The sequence below is a fragment of the Podarcis vaucheri genome (genome assembly GCF_965113315.1).
Source record: "Podarcis vaucheri genome assembly, chromosome: 2".
Taxonomy (NCBI): domain Eukaryota; kingdom Metazoa; phylum Chordata; class Lepidosauria; order Squamata; family Lacertidae; genus Podarcis; species Podarcis vaucheri.
Window position 1 is genome coordinate 127,975,042 of NC_138760.1, and position 16,977 is coordinate 127,992,018.

General features: G+C 41.4%; 1 protein-coding gene across 7 annotated transcripts in view; it reads right to left on the reverse strand.

The window, feature by feature from the left end:
- The window catches only part of LOC309527296 (vomeronasal type-2 receptor 26-like), a 123,966-nt gene that overhangs the window by 40,953 nt on the left and 66,036 nt on the right, over positions 1 to 16,977 (reverse strand). Inside the window, exons 1-2 of one of the 7 annotated variants that reach the window (XM_082214021.1) lie at positions 14,173 to 14,553; positions 9,423 to 9,690 (exon numbers count right to left, since the gene is read on the reverse strand). The exons of 5 other annotated variants lie outside the window; for them this stretch is intronic. In XM_082214021.1, coding sequence (XP_082070147.1) covers positions 9,423 to 9,545 — 123 coding nt within the window. In that variant the 5' untranslated portion in view covers positions 9,546 to 9,690; positions 14,173 to 14,553. Of the gene's footprint in view, positions 1 to 9,422; positions 9,717 to 14,172; positions 14,554 to 16,977 lie in introns of those variants that run through there. One more of the 7 variants, XM_082214022.1, reaches the window with a different exon arrangement.

Genomic DNA, 16,977 nt, shown 5'->3' on the forward strand with positions numbered 1-16,977 from the left:
ATACTCACACAGGACCTTCATCCCCTTCACTGGTTCCGATGTAAAAGAGAGGTCGAGCTGTGTATCATCCGCACAATGGTGAACACTCAGCCCAACCACCCAATGATCTCCATATTCTTCTTCATGCTCAGGCTATGAATTAAAACATTAGGTTTGCTGGAGAGCCAGGCTGCTGGTGACCTAGTTGCTGGAGTAACGTTGGCCAGTGACGTTACCACGGATGAATGAAGATGTATCATTGTGACATCAGTGTATGATGTCACAGACAGAATGAGCTTCAAACGCCAGCAAAGTGGGAGACAGTTAACAGTCAGACCCAGGCTTAATTCTGGATTAGGGCTACTTGAGTTTGGGACAGATTCTTGAAGAAGTGGAACCTTCTGAAGTGACTCTCACTGCTTGCAAATGATGTTTTCAGCTGTTGAGGTTCTATTGCTCTTTGAACCACAATTCAACATTTAAAGACAATATGGATTTACACAAGTGCAGGTCAGTGAAATGGGCATCTTCCGTAACAAGTCCATCAGATTATAAAACAGATAGGACTGTAGGGCTCTCCATCCTTATTATACATTCACTTTCATCATTCATTACTACTTCCTTTCACAATTTTTGTTTTTATTTATGCTTCTTTGATTCCATGCATAACAAGGTCTGAACCCAGATTGAAATGGGTCAAGTTAAGTGTTTGACTTCAGGTGGTCCCATCCATGTGGTCTCCCAACCGTTGCCTTGCATGACTTATTAAAGCTTGCAATGGGGGCATGAATTGGTGGATTCAGGAGTTGTCAATGCATCCTCATGGAAGAGGGTAGTCCTAGCTGTCTTGAAAATTGGTGGCTTGATCACTCCTTAATATTTCCAACATGAGCCTATTGGCTTATGACGACTACTGCGAACAGGTCGCTAATACTGGTTGCTTTGAAATTGAATGGTGGAATGGTGGAGACCGCCTCCCCATCTTGACTCTTCCAGAGAAGAGGAAGACAGTATAGTTTTATAACAGTGGTTTGTGGGAGGTCACAGCTCAGAGGCAAGTGAGGGGAATAGTTGGGAAATAATGGGAGAGGAGAAGGAGACGGCAGAAGTGGAGCGGCAGCTGGTTGATACAATGTCATTAGAAAGCATCCAGGACCCTCCATCTCCTAGAACCTGGCAAGCCTTAAAAGTAGGAGAGCGAAGAGCTCAAAGACAGCGGGCATGTAGCAACACCCGTAGAAGTGACGAATGAGGATGTGGGAGAGACAAGGGTGGAAACTCACGTGGGACAACGCCATTATCTAAGAGGCTGAGTTCTATAGCCTCTCTGTAAAAATTGAAATAAAAAAGGACGGTAAGAAACCTTTTTTAAAAATAATATTTATTACTTTTAGAACCTTACAAGAAAAAAAAAGAGAAGAAGAAAGACAAGAAAAAAAAAACAGAAGAAGGAAAAAAAGAAACAATACAATACAATACAATATATAAACATTACAAAACACAACCATAACACATTAAATTAAACAAAACAAAACAACAGCAATTTAAAAACATATATCATATATCATACCATTTCAATACTTTATCTTTCATTCCCTTGTTTCATCGACCTCCTCTCACCTCCCTTTTTGTATTCCACTTCTGTTAATTGTTTCAGCAATTCCTTTCCATCATTCTCTATTTTTTGTCATATAAATATATTAACCTATTTTTAACCTTATTTTCCATTAATACTAAAATACTTATTTATACTTAACTCCTTATCACATTTCTACTAAAGCCATAAAATTTCATTCCAACATTTTTCTAACACTTATTAATTTTACAATATTTCTATATATAAACTTTAAACTTTTCCAATCTTTTTCCACCATCTCTTCTCCCTGGTCTCAGATTCTGCCAGTCATTTCCGTCAAATCCATATAGTTCATCAACCTGGAGATCTTCTGTCCGAGGCTCTTAACTCTTTTCCAAGTCCCTTCTGCAGGTCTTCTTCATATTCTTTGATGCTGAAGAGCAGATCTCGGGGAGACTCCAGCCCAACAATGCTTTTATTCCTTCTCGACAGATCAGCCAGCTCTCCATAGTTAAAACTAAGGTCCATATAATATTTCAGGACATGTTTCAAAATTCCTCCAACTCCAAAGGACCCCACAACCCCAATCACCTCCTGGCCCAAATCCAGGTCCCAACAGTCAATAAATCCCTGCATAAAGCGATCTATCCAACTTTCCTTCTCCAGCCCAAGCAGAGCTCCGATTCTCAAAGGCTGACTTTTTCTATATTCAATCATAACAGGCCTCAACATATAGTCCTCCATTTGCCTCTGTAAAGCTGATGCTCCCACTTGTATTATTTTAGGTTCAACAACAACCACTTTCTCCTTTGTCTTCTCCCCAATTTGTCCTGTCGAAATAAATTCCTGTGTCAAATCCTGAATAATTTCTGTGTTGGTGTTCACTTTTTGTCCCAAACTAATCACTTTATGTCCCAAGTTATCAATTTTAGTAGTCATAACATCCGTCTTCCTGTGGAGCTGTTCCAGTGAGTAGCTTATCTTACATAGTACAGTCACCAAAACTTCTTCTGTCAACATTCTTAAATGGTCCAAGGTCAATCCCTGATCCTCACAACTTCTTATCTTACAGCTGGAGATTCCCCAGCTCCACTCTTGTAACAGTTTCAAAAGCTCCCTCTAGAGGGAAACAGTCTCCACTTGCATCAATCCTTTCAAACACAGTTTAAACAATAAAATTAGTTTCAATTTTCAGTTACTTTTCCTCCTTTTTAACCGCAGAAGAGGACAATGGAAACAATATATTTCTCTTATTTAACCAGCTGTCAACATACGTTCTGTTCACAGTCAATGAACTCTCCCAAAACATCAATCTTACTGGCAGCCCGTTTCCAGGTTCAGAGCGGTGGTAATTTGATTTTCATCACTCTCTCCTGCAGGCTTGCTAGGTCCAAGATTTCCCCCCTCTTCCCCTGCTTCCAAGGGGGGTTTAATAATTTTAACTGATGGAAATTTACTCCTTTACAAAAGACTTTCCAGGGCTTTAGCTTGCAGCGTCTTTGCTTCAATCTATTTGCAAAAAAAGGAAGGCGGACTTCCTGTTTGAAACCTTCCCGTTTCGGTGCCAAATTACGATGTTTAAAGATCCAATTTTTCGTTCTACTCACGGGTAGTTGTTTAAAGTCCAATTGTCCACAGGAAAAAGTCAGCGCTCTCCGGCAACAGCAATGCGGCTTCACTCCGTGAAAGAAGCAGTTGATTTGAAGCACCGCGCCACTCACCCCACGTCGCTCCGGATCCCCGAAACTGGGTTTCCCCGCGAGTAGGGGAGGCGCTAATGGTGCCAGCCGAATCCCAGGTCCACAGGCTTCTCCCACCTGTGGTTTTTAGTGGGTCTCCGCCTTCGCCACGGCGGCCAGACCCTGATTTCCACGGAGCGGGTTTCTCCCGATCAGAGGAATTCCGCCATTGCCGGAGGCGCTAACCCGGAAGTCCAGTAAGAAACCTTTCCTTGTCTTTATGCTTCCCTGGGCAACCAGCCAGAAGCTGCTGACAGCATCCTGACAAATTGTCCCGAGTCAACTTTAATTGGCGGTTAGGTCATAAATCATGACAGATGGTGTAGCAGGAGCCACGGGGCAGCCAGCCAACACTGATAACCGAGAAGAACCATTTCAATGGCTTTTACAACAAATTTTATTGTTAAGATCACATATAGAACAATAAACCAGCCCAATAAATCTACAAAATGCAGAATTCGCAAAGATTTCCTGGGGTATCACCTCACAACTGAGGGGGTGCATATGGATCCAGCTAAGGTGCAGAGTGTAGTTTCGCGGCAGGAGCCCAAGACAAAGAAAGACCTGCAGAGGTTTGTAGCATTGGCCAAATATTACCGCAAGTTCATGTCAGCCTATTCACTACACCCCTCACGGATTGCTTGATGGGGCAAGAAGCCGTTCCAGTTGACAGCTGAGGCACAACAGGCATTTGAGCATCTCAAATCCTTGTTCTCCTCAGAGGTGTCCCTAGCTCATGCAGACCCCCCACAGGGTGTTGGTCAAATAAAGAGACACCTTTGACAGAGTGGTTGGTGCTGTGCTTTGAAAGGAAGACCAAGATGACCAAAGTCTTTACGCTTTCTTGGGCAACCAGCTGGAAGCTGCTGACAGCAATGTTTGGTCCACATTAACAACATTGTATTTTATGTGAAGCCAAAAATCTTCAAAGAAGCTAAGAATCAGACACTACCACCTTCACTTTTTGTAGTTAGATGTGCCTTTGTGTTCAGATCAGGCCTGAGGATGATAATGTAGCACTTCGGTAGGAAGATGCAGCCCAGAAGCCCAGCACTGGAGGCCAACATAGAGAAGACCTGCACAGCCACCATGTACTTCCCCTTGGTGCTCAGGTAGGTGGGAACAAAAGACACCCAAACACTGCAGAAGACCAGCAGGCTGAAGGTGATCAGCTTGGCCTCATTGAAGGCTCCAGGCAGCTTCCTGGCTAGGAAAGCCACCGTGAAGCAGATGGAAGCCATGAAGCCCATGTAGCCAAGGACAGTGTAGAACATGGCAACAGATCCCTCATTGCATAGAAGGATGATCTCTCTAGCTTGGGAGTGCATGTCGGAGTCTGGGAAGGGTGGGGAGATTCCCAGCCAGATGCTGCAGATGACAATTTGGATACCGGAACAGGAAAGGACAATGGAGTTGGCCAGACTCTTCCCCAGCCATCTCCTCACCTTGTTCCCTGGCTTTGTGGCCAAGAAGGCCAGCACCACAGTGATGGTTTTTGCCAAAACAGAAGAGACAGCAACTGAGAAGATGATGCTGAAGGCTGTTTGTCGGAGAAGACAGGTTGCTCTTCTTGGCTGGCCGATGAAGAGGAAGGAGGACAAAAAGGAAAGCAGAAGAGAGCTGAGGAGGATATAGGATAAGTCTCGATTGTTAGCTTTGACTATGGGAGTTTCCTTGTATTTCATGAAGATTCCTTTCACAATGCCGGTGGTCAAGGACAAGAAGAGAGCAAAGGAAACCAGGACAATCCCCAAGGGTTCTTCATAAGTGAGAAATGTTATAGTCTTGGGGACACATTTGTTTCGGGCTTGATTTGCATGATGATCTTCTGGGCATCTGGTGCAAATCTCTGCATCTGAAGAGAAGAAGAATGACTTCAGAATTACTAACAAAATTCTTACACTCATACCTGTCTGTTTTCTGACAGAGGTTGCCATGGTGATGGTGTGTGCGTTTGAGGTGTCAGGAAAATACAGTCTTTAGCAAGGTGTGCTGGGAAGAAAAAAAGTAGAGAACAAGGAGGTGCCCATTTTGGCTAGGCTGGCTGAAGATTGGTTGGGAGAGATTTCTTCCACTCAAGTAAACTGTACTGCTATGGTAAAAAGTCGCTCTTGATCATGTGCTAAGATCTGGACTTCCTCCATGCAGACTGAAGGTGTAAATATGTGAATAAATCATATTTCTTAAAGCTACAGCAGTCTCCCCTGAGTCTTCAGTTCTCCAAAGGAGCATGAACTCTGTGTTACCCCTGGAATACCAAGAAATCTTGCCTCTCCCTTTCCTCTGGAGCTACCCACCTTCCTCAATGGAGATGGTCCCTTCCGTACAAGGAGCACAATCATAGCAGCAAACGGCCTCCCCTTCTTTAGTCACTCTGGCATATCCAGGGTGACAGCTTTCAGTGCATCTTGAACGAGGCACGACCTAAAAAGAAGGAAAAGGACCACCCAAGGAGATCAGCATAAATTACAGACATCATCTGAAGGCCCTGGCTAAACATATGCTCAAATAAAAATCATTTTTAGAATACTGAGACCAGGTTAGAAAGCTTTAAAATGGGAGTGAGACCCTTTCAAATTTGGTAGAACTGTGGAGAGCTCATTTTCTTTCTGACATAAAATTTCATTTTTAATTGTTGAACACAAATATTGTTGAACACAAAGGATTAAACAAACTATGGCCTTTTAAACTGCAGTTGAGATTTATTGTTCTTTTTTGTCACTGTGAAAAGGTTGTCATGTTTTGGACAAAGTTGTTGAGCTTTATTTTTTCCCTTTCTAAATGTTTTTGGGCTTTTCTTTGAATTGTTACTCATATTATTTTTTTAATCACTCTGCTTGCCATATGTACAGGTTTTCCAGGACATGTTGCTGTTTCAGCAAAAAGCTGTCTGGGTGCTATTTCTGCAGCCCATTCCTAGATGTGTCTAAGACAACCCGGAGGAATGGCAGCCATGCACTATGAAGCGTATTGTCGTGCTTTTATAAGCAGTCACTGTTACTGGGCAGCTGAAAAAGCCCACATGGCAGCTAGGGCCACACTGCCAAATTTGGCCCATTGATGTCCTTGTTCATCCACTCAGAGGGATAGATGAAAATGCAAGTGTAAGAGCAGCCTCTCCTCTCTTTGCCCCTCTCCATCTGATTTGCTATGCAAAAAAGAGGGGGGGAAATAGAGAGGGAAACAGCAGTGCTTTACACAATCAGGAGCGGGTCTCACTCTGCACAGGGCCCACTTAGGGTTAAACTGAAAATGGCCCTTATCAGAAAATTATCAGAACTTAACAGATGTCACAGCAAGGGAACGAGGGCCAGTTGTGCCATAGTTGTTAGAGAGTTGGATGAGAACCCAGGAGACTAAGGTTCAGTTCCCAGGTAGCCATGAAGCTCCATAGAGAAAAGGTGGGATATAAGTACGATAAATAAACATATAAATGCAATGACCTTGCTGAAGTTCCCAGGCCACATAATGGCTTCCGGTTTAATGGAGAATTTTATGCCGGAGGATGCCTGTCCCTCGATGCTCCCAACTTTCCTTCTGCTGTGAGATTTATTGGGAAATACGACCCAGTTCACAATATCAAAGTTGGCAGTCAGCTCCCCATTCTGATCAGAATACATCCCTCCTATGGATGAATTGGAAAACCAAATTTCTTTCAAGAAAGTGTGAAGCTAGAATGGCAGAGAAAACACCAGCTTTATAAAACATGATATCCGGATTTTGAGAGAAAACAGCAGGCTTGTGTGCAAACTCCATAAGAGATGAGAGTAAAGTATGTTTAAACAAAATAATTACAGGATATTTCTGGGTATATGATTGAGCAAAGCTTTTCGTGACTTTGGATATTTTGTGGGGCATAGTCTTGTTTTTCTTGGATAATTGAGTAAGGTTCCAGACATCTTACCAGTTTTGAGAGAATAGTCCTAAATCAAGGACATTGAGGCCTCGTGTCAGCTAAAGATAACAACCTTTTGGTCATTACAACTGGTCCTTTATCAGGTTATAAATTCACAGGACATATGACTCAAATAAACACATATAGAGGACAAATCCTAGCAAGCACTTGGCAACTGTAGAAAGCTAACATGCCTTTTAATTGGCTTTAACCTATCCTATTGTGATTTCAACTTTCTGTGTTTTAAATAAGGGTTTTCTTTAGTGAATTTCTTTTCATTTTAACTTTTTTGTAAAGTGGTTTGAGGTTTTTTTCAGGAGTCAAGCAACACTGTATATAAATGTTATGAACTAAATATAGTAATCAATCAATCAATCAATCAATCAATCAATCAATCAATTAAGCGTTATGTAAGAGAATGCTCCTTAACAATTTTTGATAGCTTATTTTGTGCTTTGAAAGATTCCCCCTATTTTTCCCAAATTATCTTTTTTAAAAATAATTTTAATCAATTTTCAAAGTGTCTTAGGACAACAAAAATAGATGAATAATTAAAAAAAAACTTATTAACATGTCCTACTAAAGACAGGGCATAGGAAATCTAAACATATTTAACAGTAACAATGAAGTAAACTACAAAGAATATAACATCTGAAACGGATTCCAGAAGGTATTTACAAAACAGGGGAGAGGACAGACCTGCCAAGGCTGCAACTTTTGAAGTTCCAATCTGTTTCCTCCACCCGCCATTAACATCCATTTGAATCTGGATGAATATGCGACATTTAAGGCTTGGGCCACAAACTGGACGCCGTAGTAAGTGCTGTAGCGGTCTTCAGACCAGATTGCCTCCATCTCCTCCTTGGACAAACTTTCCTGTTGTTCTATTTCTGTGCATCTTGTCCAGCCCTCCACGGACAGCACATTGTTTGAACATGTACAACTGAATACTCTTTTGAAAAACTCTGCAGCTGCAGCTCTAGCTTCAAATGAAAGTCGAGTATAGTAACCCTGTTCTGTCCTTTTTTCGGTATTCATTACAAAGGACAAAGAACCTTGGGCAGGCTGGAAGTTATCTGTGCCACCAAACAACATCTCATCAATGTCCAGAAGATCTGTTGTGATCCAGAGTATCCCCTGAGATTTCCTGACTTCATGAATTCTTTGTAACATCATGATTGGACGAATTCTGTGCTCAGAGTCCCCATAATAAACAAACACCTTGACTTGTCTCAAATCAGATGGTTTACAATGTAAGGATGACATTTGATCCAGGGTTGAAATATGAAATTTTTCCAAGAAAGCAACACAAATCCCATGGCGGATGAGCAGAAGGGTGAAGACACTCAGGAACCTTTCTCCATTTTCATTGTCTGGAACAAAGAGACCGATCCACGTCCACCCAAAATGTAGCAACAACTTGATAATCCCCAAGTGCTGGGTTTCTTCTTTGGGGACTATCCGGTAGACAAAAGGGAACTGGGTTTTGTCATCCAGATCCTGAGCAGCAGAGCCAAAACTGATCTAGTAAGAAAAGGATTGGTGTCATGTTTTCAGAAATACACACGAAGGGTCCCATCACATGATCAGGCCAAAGGCTCATCTAACCAGATGCTTACAGGATGTCTGCCATGCCTCTGATGGATTAATCCTGTTCAGAAGAGGACCTGGAGCTTACAGAGAAGGAAGTGGCTCCAATGGACACTGGTGTAGAGCAGGGCATTTGGGCCTTGTGGGCTCATGGCACCCCAACCTCTTCCTAGAGTCACAATGGGGCACTACACAGAATGAGAGGCAGAAGGTAAGCAGCTGCACAGTTTGGAGGAGTGCAAGTACTTAAACTTCTGTGTTCAGTTAGCTGTCAGACATCTGAGAAACAAGAAACTCATTAGGAGCCAGGGGCTACTTTCAACCACATCTTCTTATTGACAAACCGGGGAGGGAGTTAGGAAGTGGCTGAGGGTTTTCTAACTCGCTTTCCACTTTCTTGCAATGTGATTTCCCCCTTTGGTCTCTCTTTTTGGGTGCTACTCTTTTGTGCTCCCTGGAAAATTTGGCCCTTAAGATATTGCTGAAGTAAAACTTCCATCTGTCCATACAAGCATGGCTAATGGCCAGATGGTTGGCTTTGCAGTTAAGAAACTTCTGGGTGCATGAAGGGGTTCCTCACCACTGCTGGAGAGACAGCAGAGAGGAATTAAACACAATTGATCTCTTCCCTTCCAATTCCTACCTGGGGCATTTTGTAGATGCCCAACATGCTTGAAATTTGGTGGGAGATTTCAGAAGTTGCTTCAAAAACAGCCAACACGTTATTCTGTCTTCCACAGCTGTAGTTTGGAATACTGTCTAGCATGGCATCGGCAGTTGTCCTAACATCAAAAGCGGCCTCATAGATGCTATAGCCCAGGGTGACATTGGCTAAATGCTTAAGATGCCGGGTGATCTCTTGGGTTGCAAACAAGATGGAGAGGAATGCTGTGGTGTCCCATGCTGACCAACTGCAAATAAATGAATACACGAAAAATCATTTTAGCCTCCCATTCTCCATTAAATGAAAACAACTTGCAACATTCCTTGCTCTGTACGAACAGAAGAAGAGCTTGCTGGTTTTATATCTATTGGGGCAAACTCTGCAGCTAAGAAGGAGCAGAATCTTTGTCAGGAACTACTTAGAGGATGAGAAGATATGAAAGAGAGAAATGTCCTCTCTTGGGCTTCCCACCTTAACTTCTGAGGGTGGTGGAACTACTTGGTAAGGTTCCTATACTGATTTGAGCGTTTCAGAGAGTTTGAAGGGAAGGTGGTGGTATCCTTACATTCCGATTTTTACACATTCTTTGATCTGCAAATGCAAGATTGCGCCGTGGGTTTAGAACTTATTTAAGATATGTTGTAATCCGAATACACCCAAGTCCATCAGGGACATTTAATTTAGACAGTTCTGTTTGGAATAAAGGAATAGAGGAAGCTGTCAAAGCTGTTAATACCTGACTAGGAAGAAACACCCTTTCCCCATAAAAATACAAAATGATACATGAGATGATCAACTGTGCTTTAGCTGCATTAATGAAACTGAAGCCCAAAATAGGGAAAGGGTTCAGAAACAACCTCTTTGTTTGCAGGATACCAAGGGGCATGGCCAGAAACTAGATCCTATCTCTGGAAAACTGAAGCCCAAAATAGGGAAAGGGTTCAAAAATAACATCTTTGTTTGCAGGATGCCAAGGGGTCACTAGGTACTTGAATGCTGACTCTCAATCCCCAAATCTTCTTCTGAAGGCAATAGAGGGGCAATGGAGGGAGAAGGTTTAATCAGGCATGGGCAGAAACTAGATGCTGCCTCTGGAAAACAGCAATAAATGTGAATGCAGACTGGGTAACATAAAGTCACTTACGTCTTAGCAGTGTTTTTGGGATGCCGTGAAAAGTTGATTGGGTAAGTTATAAAACCATTTGGAAATATGACCTGACTAATGAGGTGGTCTCCTGGCCTGTAATAATTCAACGGATCAGTTCCTATATTTCGGTTCAATGGGCATTTTGCTTTCAGCATCCTGCTGGCTCCATGGGGCATTAGCAGCAGAAACAGCAGCAGCAGAAATATCATCCTGGCTATGCCTGCAAGAATCGTACACTCTTGTGACAGCAGTCACATTAGAAGCACAGCTGGACTCCTATAGTAGCTTCAGAAGCAAAGGTAGAAAAAGGAAACCTCCCATAGAAACAAGCCCTGCCAGCCCCAAATCTCCCAGGTCCGGCTTCTGATATTTATGACCCTGTTCTTCTTTCAGGCTTGTGACAATAAGTTATCTGATGCTGCCTGTGATTCTGATGTTTTGTTATTTGTGGACTCCAAGGCCATCGTTGGAGAAATCCCTGGACTAGATAAGCAAATCACCATGATTTTGATAATTATAGGCTTAAGCAGGTCCACCTCCTCTGCAACTCCCTGGAATCGGTGTGTGACTCAATGGGCAGCTGCAGAGCCAGAGCAAAACATGTTTGTGAGAACTCAAAGATGGGACTCTCAATCTGGGCCCTGCTCAACTTGAGGAAACATTAACTTCAGTAAAGTCCAAGAAACTATAGCATATCTAGCGTTATGATTAGGTGGGCCCAGGATCTGATTGATTCTGAAAGGTGGGAAAAACTGTGGACTAAATCAAATTTACAGCATGTGTGTCACTCAAAGAAAATGTATTTAAGATGATGTACCGATGGTATATCACACCTGCCAAACTTGCTAAAATGTATAGAAATCAAGACAAAAAATGTTGGAAGCGTAAGGAGAAGAATTTCCTCCATATGTGGTGGATTTGCTCCAAAGTGGAAGCCTTCTGGTATATAATATATAATGAGTTAAAGAAGGTTTTGAAATATAAGTTCAATAAAAAACCAGAGGCATTTTTATTAGGTTTAATTGGTGAAGAAATACATAAAAGAGAGGCAAACATGTTTATGTATGCCACAACGGCTGCGAGAACACTTCTGGCTCAGAAACGGAAGCAGCTGGAACTCCCAACACTGGAAGATTGGCAGGTCAAGGTGGTGGAGTATGTAGAGATGGCCAAGTTGACAGGGAAGATCCGGAATCAGTGTGACGTACTGTTTCAAAAGGACTGGAACAAATTAATATTTTATATGAAAGAAAATTGTAAACATTTGAAAACATTTGTAGGCCTGAATTGAAATGTTTTGTAATGTAAATATAAGGGACTGATTTACCGACAATAAGGTGAAATATTGACAAAGGGCAAATATTTGACAAAGGGCAATTAAGTGATTATAGAAATGTGAAAAATATGGAAAGATATGTGGAAGTCAGAAAGAGGGAGGGAAGGATGTTGATGCTCTTACAGAGTAATATATTAAGTTATAGAACTTTGAAAAAAAATGTGAATATGATTTAAGTGGAAGATTGAATAAAAATTATTTAAAAGAAAGAAAGAAACCATAGAATAGCCAAAGCAAAACGTTTGTGAGAACTCAAAGATGTGACTCTCAAGCCGGGCCCTGCTAAACTTGAGGAAACATTAACTTCAGTAAAGTCCAAGAAACTATAGAATAGCTATGATGGACCAAGACCAGCAAGACAGGACTTGTTAGACATTTATAAATTCCTGCATGGTGTGGATAATATGGATAGCAAAAATTTTCCTCCCTCCCAGTAATAGTACTAGAAGTTTGGACTTTAAGCGGGAATTTAAACCCTTGTGTCCTAGGCCCCAGTCCAACTTCCTGATCACTACACCACACTGCCTCAGAACTATAGATTCATTGGCATCCAGTGGAGGTCTCTAACACTGAGGTAAGCCATGAGATACTCACATGAGCTAATAGAAGTTCGGGTTTATGAGACAACCCAACCAGTTGACTGGTCCATTGGATTTATACAGTAGCAATAATATCTGGCTTTAGCTTAGTAATATACTAGCAGCCAACCTGATATTCAATTCAACTCAGCTTCTAATGAAGCTGAATGTTGGAAGAGTCAGGACAGAGAAATTTGTTATAGACTTTGAAGATTGCTCCTTCCCTCGTAGAATTTCAATCATACATAGTTGGGCTGAGGAACATAAATGTTAAATTGAGTAAGTGGCTATTTGTTTGCAGCGAAAAAGGGTTGGAGGAGGTTCTTCACCACTTACAGTACAAAGCTACTCACTGCAACTATCAAACGTGAAACTGAAAAGAGACTGAAGGATCCGTCTGCGGATGATCCTGCTGGGTGAACCTGGTGTTCCATTTCTCAAGGATCTTCTGGTGGGACTGTCACTTCTTGCAATAGAATCGTCGAATTGTTGAGTTGGAAGGGATCCTGGGGATCATCTAGTCCAACCTTCTGCAACTCAGGAATATGTAGCTGATGAGCTTGTTAGGCGCCAAAGTCCAGCTGGTCTTTGGATAGTTAAACAGTGTCTCCACACAAAACACACATTCTGTTTCCTGAAAGGAGCCAGTTGCAGGAAACATATCTTCCACCACCATCACTGTCTTTGCATGCTAGGAGAAGCTTTCCCACTGGTATTTCTGCTTCTGGAGCAAATTAAGAACTAATGAGATTATAGACCCACTGGAGGTGTAAAATAAATGAAACAGCACTATTGTGTTTTCATTGATTTTTTAAATACTAAAAGCATATTTTATAATCACAACAGGAACAACAATTTTAATATTTATACCCTACCCATCTGGCTGGATTACCCCAGCCTCTGTGGGTGGCTCATAGCATATATAAAAGCATCGTAAAACATCAAACATAAAAAACTTCCTGATACAGGGCTGCCTTCAGATGTCTTCTAAAAGTTATAGAGTTCTTTATCTCCTTGACATCTGAAAGGAGGGCGTTCCACAGGGAGGGTGCCACTACCAAGAAGGCCCTCTGCCTGGTTCTCTGTAACTTCACTTCTCGCAGTGAGGGGACTGCCAGAAGATGCTCGTAGGAGGACCTCAATATCTGGGTTGAGCAATGGGGGTGGAGATGCTCCTTCAGGTATACTGGGCTGAGGCTGTTGAGGGCTTTAAAGGTCAGTACCAACACTTTGAATTGTGCTCAGAAATGTACTGCGAGCCAGTGAAGATCCTTTAGGTTATATGGTCCCAGCGGCCACCCCCAGTCACAAGTCTAGCTGCCACATTCTGGATTAGTTGTAGCTTCTGGGTCACCTTCAGAGGTCACAGAGTGCATTGCAGTAGTCCACGTTAGTAGGTATCTCAAGAAGTGTGCATGCACACGAAAGCTTATACCCGAAACAAACTTAGTTGGTCTCTAAGGTGCTACTGGACATTTTTATTTTATTTCATTTCAATTGTGTTAGACCAACACGGCTACCTACCTGAATGCAGTTGTCCAAGTGGGAGATAACTAGAGCATGCACTACTCTGGTGACACAGTCTGTGGGCCGGTAGGGTCTCAGACGGCCTACCAGATGGAGCTCAATCCGTTGGCTACCATACATCCTCCAACCATCTCCAAATACACAGGACATTCACCCCCTTCACTGGTTCCAATTTAAAAGAGAGGTAGAGCTCTGTATCATCCGCATACTTGTCAACACACAGCCCAACCCTCCTGATGATCTCTATGGTCTTCTTCATGCTCAGGCTATGAACTAAAACATTAAGCTTGCTGGAGAGCTAGGCTGCTGGTGACCTAGTTGCAGGAGTTTATTGGCCAGTGACGTTACCATGGATGAATGCAGATGTATCATTGTGACATCAGTGTATGATGTCACAGACAGAATGAGCTTCAAACCCCAGCAAAGTGAGAGACAGTTAACAGTCAGACCCAGGCTTAATGCTGTGGGTATTCATGGCAGATGATGAAAAGGTAAAACATGGGGGCTATGGTATCTTTTACCAAAAGTATCAAGCTCTTAAAAGATCTTGGTGCCCCCATGTGTATCTAATTCAGAAAATAAACACTAATAAACTGTAAAATAAATACTGATTTTTCAAAATGAAGCAGAACCTACACTAAGGTAGAAAATAACATTTATTTTTGAATATTACCATTTTATATTTGAAAACAAACCACCTATTTTTTTCTTTCTGGCAAGACATTTGTGAACAATGATTTTATGAATTTAGAGCTTCTGCAATTTTCCTGCCATAAACCACGTGTCAGGGACTGGGCAGAGGAGGAATAGTGGAGAACGCCTACCAAAGACTTTCTTTGAAATGACTGAAAACATGGACTTGATCGATATTTGGAGAACCCTCTCGAGAGAGAGGGGACTTTCTTTTCTGAAGCAATGATGACATGGACTAGAATTGACCAAATATGGATCACTAGTGGGATGGCTCCAAAGATAAAGAAAGTGGAAATCTGCCCAAAAACTTGCTCCGACCATAATGCCATAAAGATGGAGACGAAGTTAACAACAGCTGGCTCTTTTAGATGGTGGATGATGGACACCTTATTTAGAGATGAAGAGGTCTATAAAAAGGCACAAAAAACTTTGAAAGACTATTTTGAAATAAATTTAAAAACAGAGGTGGAAAAAAGAGTAATCTGGGACGCAAGTAAAGCTGTTATGCGAGGATTTTTAATACAACAAAATTCAATAAAAAAGAGAATTCAAAATGAGAAGAAGGACAAGATCCTGGAAAAGATAAAAGAAGGAGAAAAGAAACTGAGATCCAAACCAAAGTCCCAGGAGATTTTGAGAGAAATTAAGTTACATCAGACACAATACATGGAATTGAGGAACCTAGAAATAGAATGGAAGATTAAACAAATGAGACAAAAGACATTTGAATCTGTGGACAAGTGTGGTAAACCTCTGGCTTGGCAATTAAAGAAAAGGCAAAAATTAAATACAGTTACAAGCCTAGAGGTAGAAGGAAAGAACATCTACAAGCCAAATGAGATTAGAAATTGTTTCCAGAGTTATTTTAAAAAAATTATATTCACAAGGGCCACAGAATGAAAGGGACATAGACGAGTTTCTTAAGAAATTTGGTTTACAAAAAAAATTCCCATCAAAGTAAAATAGACCTGAATCAAAAAATAACTGAACAAGAGATAGAAGGTGCCATTCAAAATATGCAATTGGGCAAATCTCCAGGACCAGATGGTTTGATTTCCAGATATTACAAAGTTCTGAAGGAGTGGCTGCTACAACCTTTGAAGGAAGTCTGCAATGAAATTTTGGAGGGGAAAAAGGCACCAGAATCGTGGAAAGAAGCATATATTACACTCATACCAAAAACAGAGACTGAAAAGACTCAGCTTAAGAACTACCGCCCTATATCATTACTGAATGTGGATTATAAAATTTTTGCAGACATTTTGGCAAAAAGACTGAAAAAAGTATTGGTGGAAGAGATTCATAAGGACCAAGCAGGCTTTCTCCCAAAAAGGCATTTGTCAGACAATGTGAGGAATGTAGTAGACATCTAGAGGTGAATATAAACACTAAAGCAGTTCTGATATTTGTGGGCGCGGAGAAGGCCTTTGACAATATCTCTTGGAGTTTTATGAAGAAGAATCTACATGGGATGGGGGTAGGGTAAGGATTAGAAAATGGTATGGGAGCAATATATTCAGAACAAAAGGCTAAACTAATTGTAAATAATGTGATAATGGAAGAATTCAAAATAGAAAAAGGGACACGACAGGGGTGCCCAATTTCCCCATTACTTCCCCATTACTGGAGGTTTTGCTAAATATGATTAGAAGTGACCAGCTGGTCAAAGGGGTTCAGGTCAGAGCTAAACGGTATAAGTTAAGGGCCTTCGCAGATGACTTGGTACTTACTTTACAAGAGCCAGACACTAGTACGAAAAGGGTTTTAGAACTAATTCAATAATTTGGTCAAGTTGCAGGATTCAAGTTGAATAAACAAAAAACTAAGGTCTTGGAGAAAAACTTAACAGCTATTGAAAGGGAGAGGTTCCAGAATGAAACAGGGTTGACAGTGGTCAAGAAGGTAAAATACTTGGGGATCAATATGACATCTAAGAATGTGAATCTGTTTAAAGACAATTATGAGAAATGCTGGACAGAAGTTAAAAAGGATCTAGAAATATGGTCAAATTTGAAGCTTTCCTTGTTAGGCCGAATTGCAGTTATTAAGATGAATGTATTGCCTAGAATGTTATTTTTATTTCAAGCATTGCAAATTCTTGACAAGATGGACTGTTTCAAGAGGTGGCAGAAAGACATTTCGAAATTTGTCTGGCAGGGCAAAAAACCCAGAATAAAGTTTAAAATTTTAACGGACGCAAAGGAAAGAGGGGGATTTGTCCTGCCGGACTTAAAACTGTACTATGAATCAGCA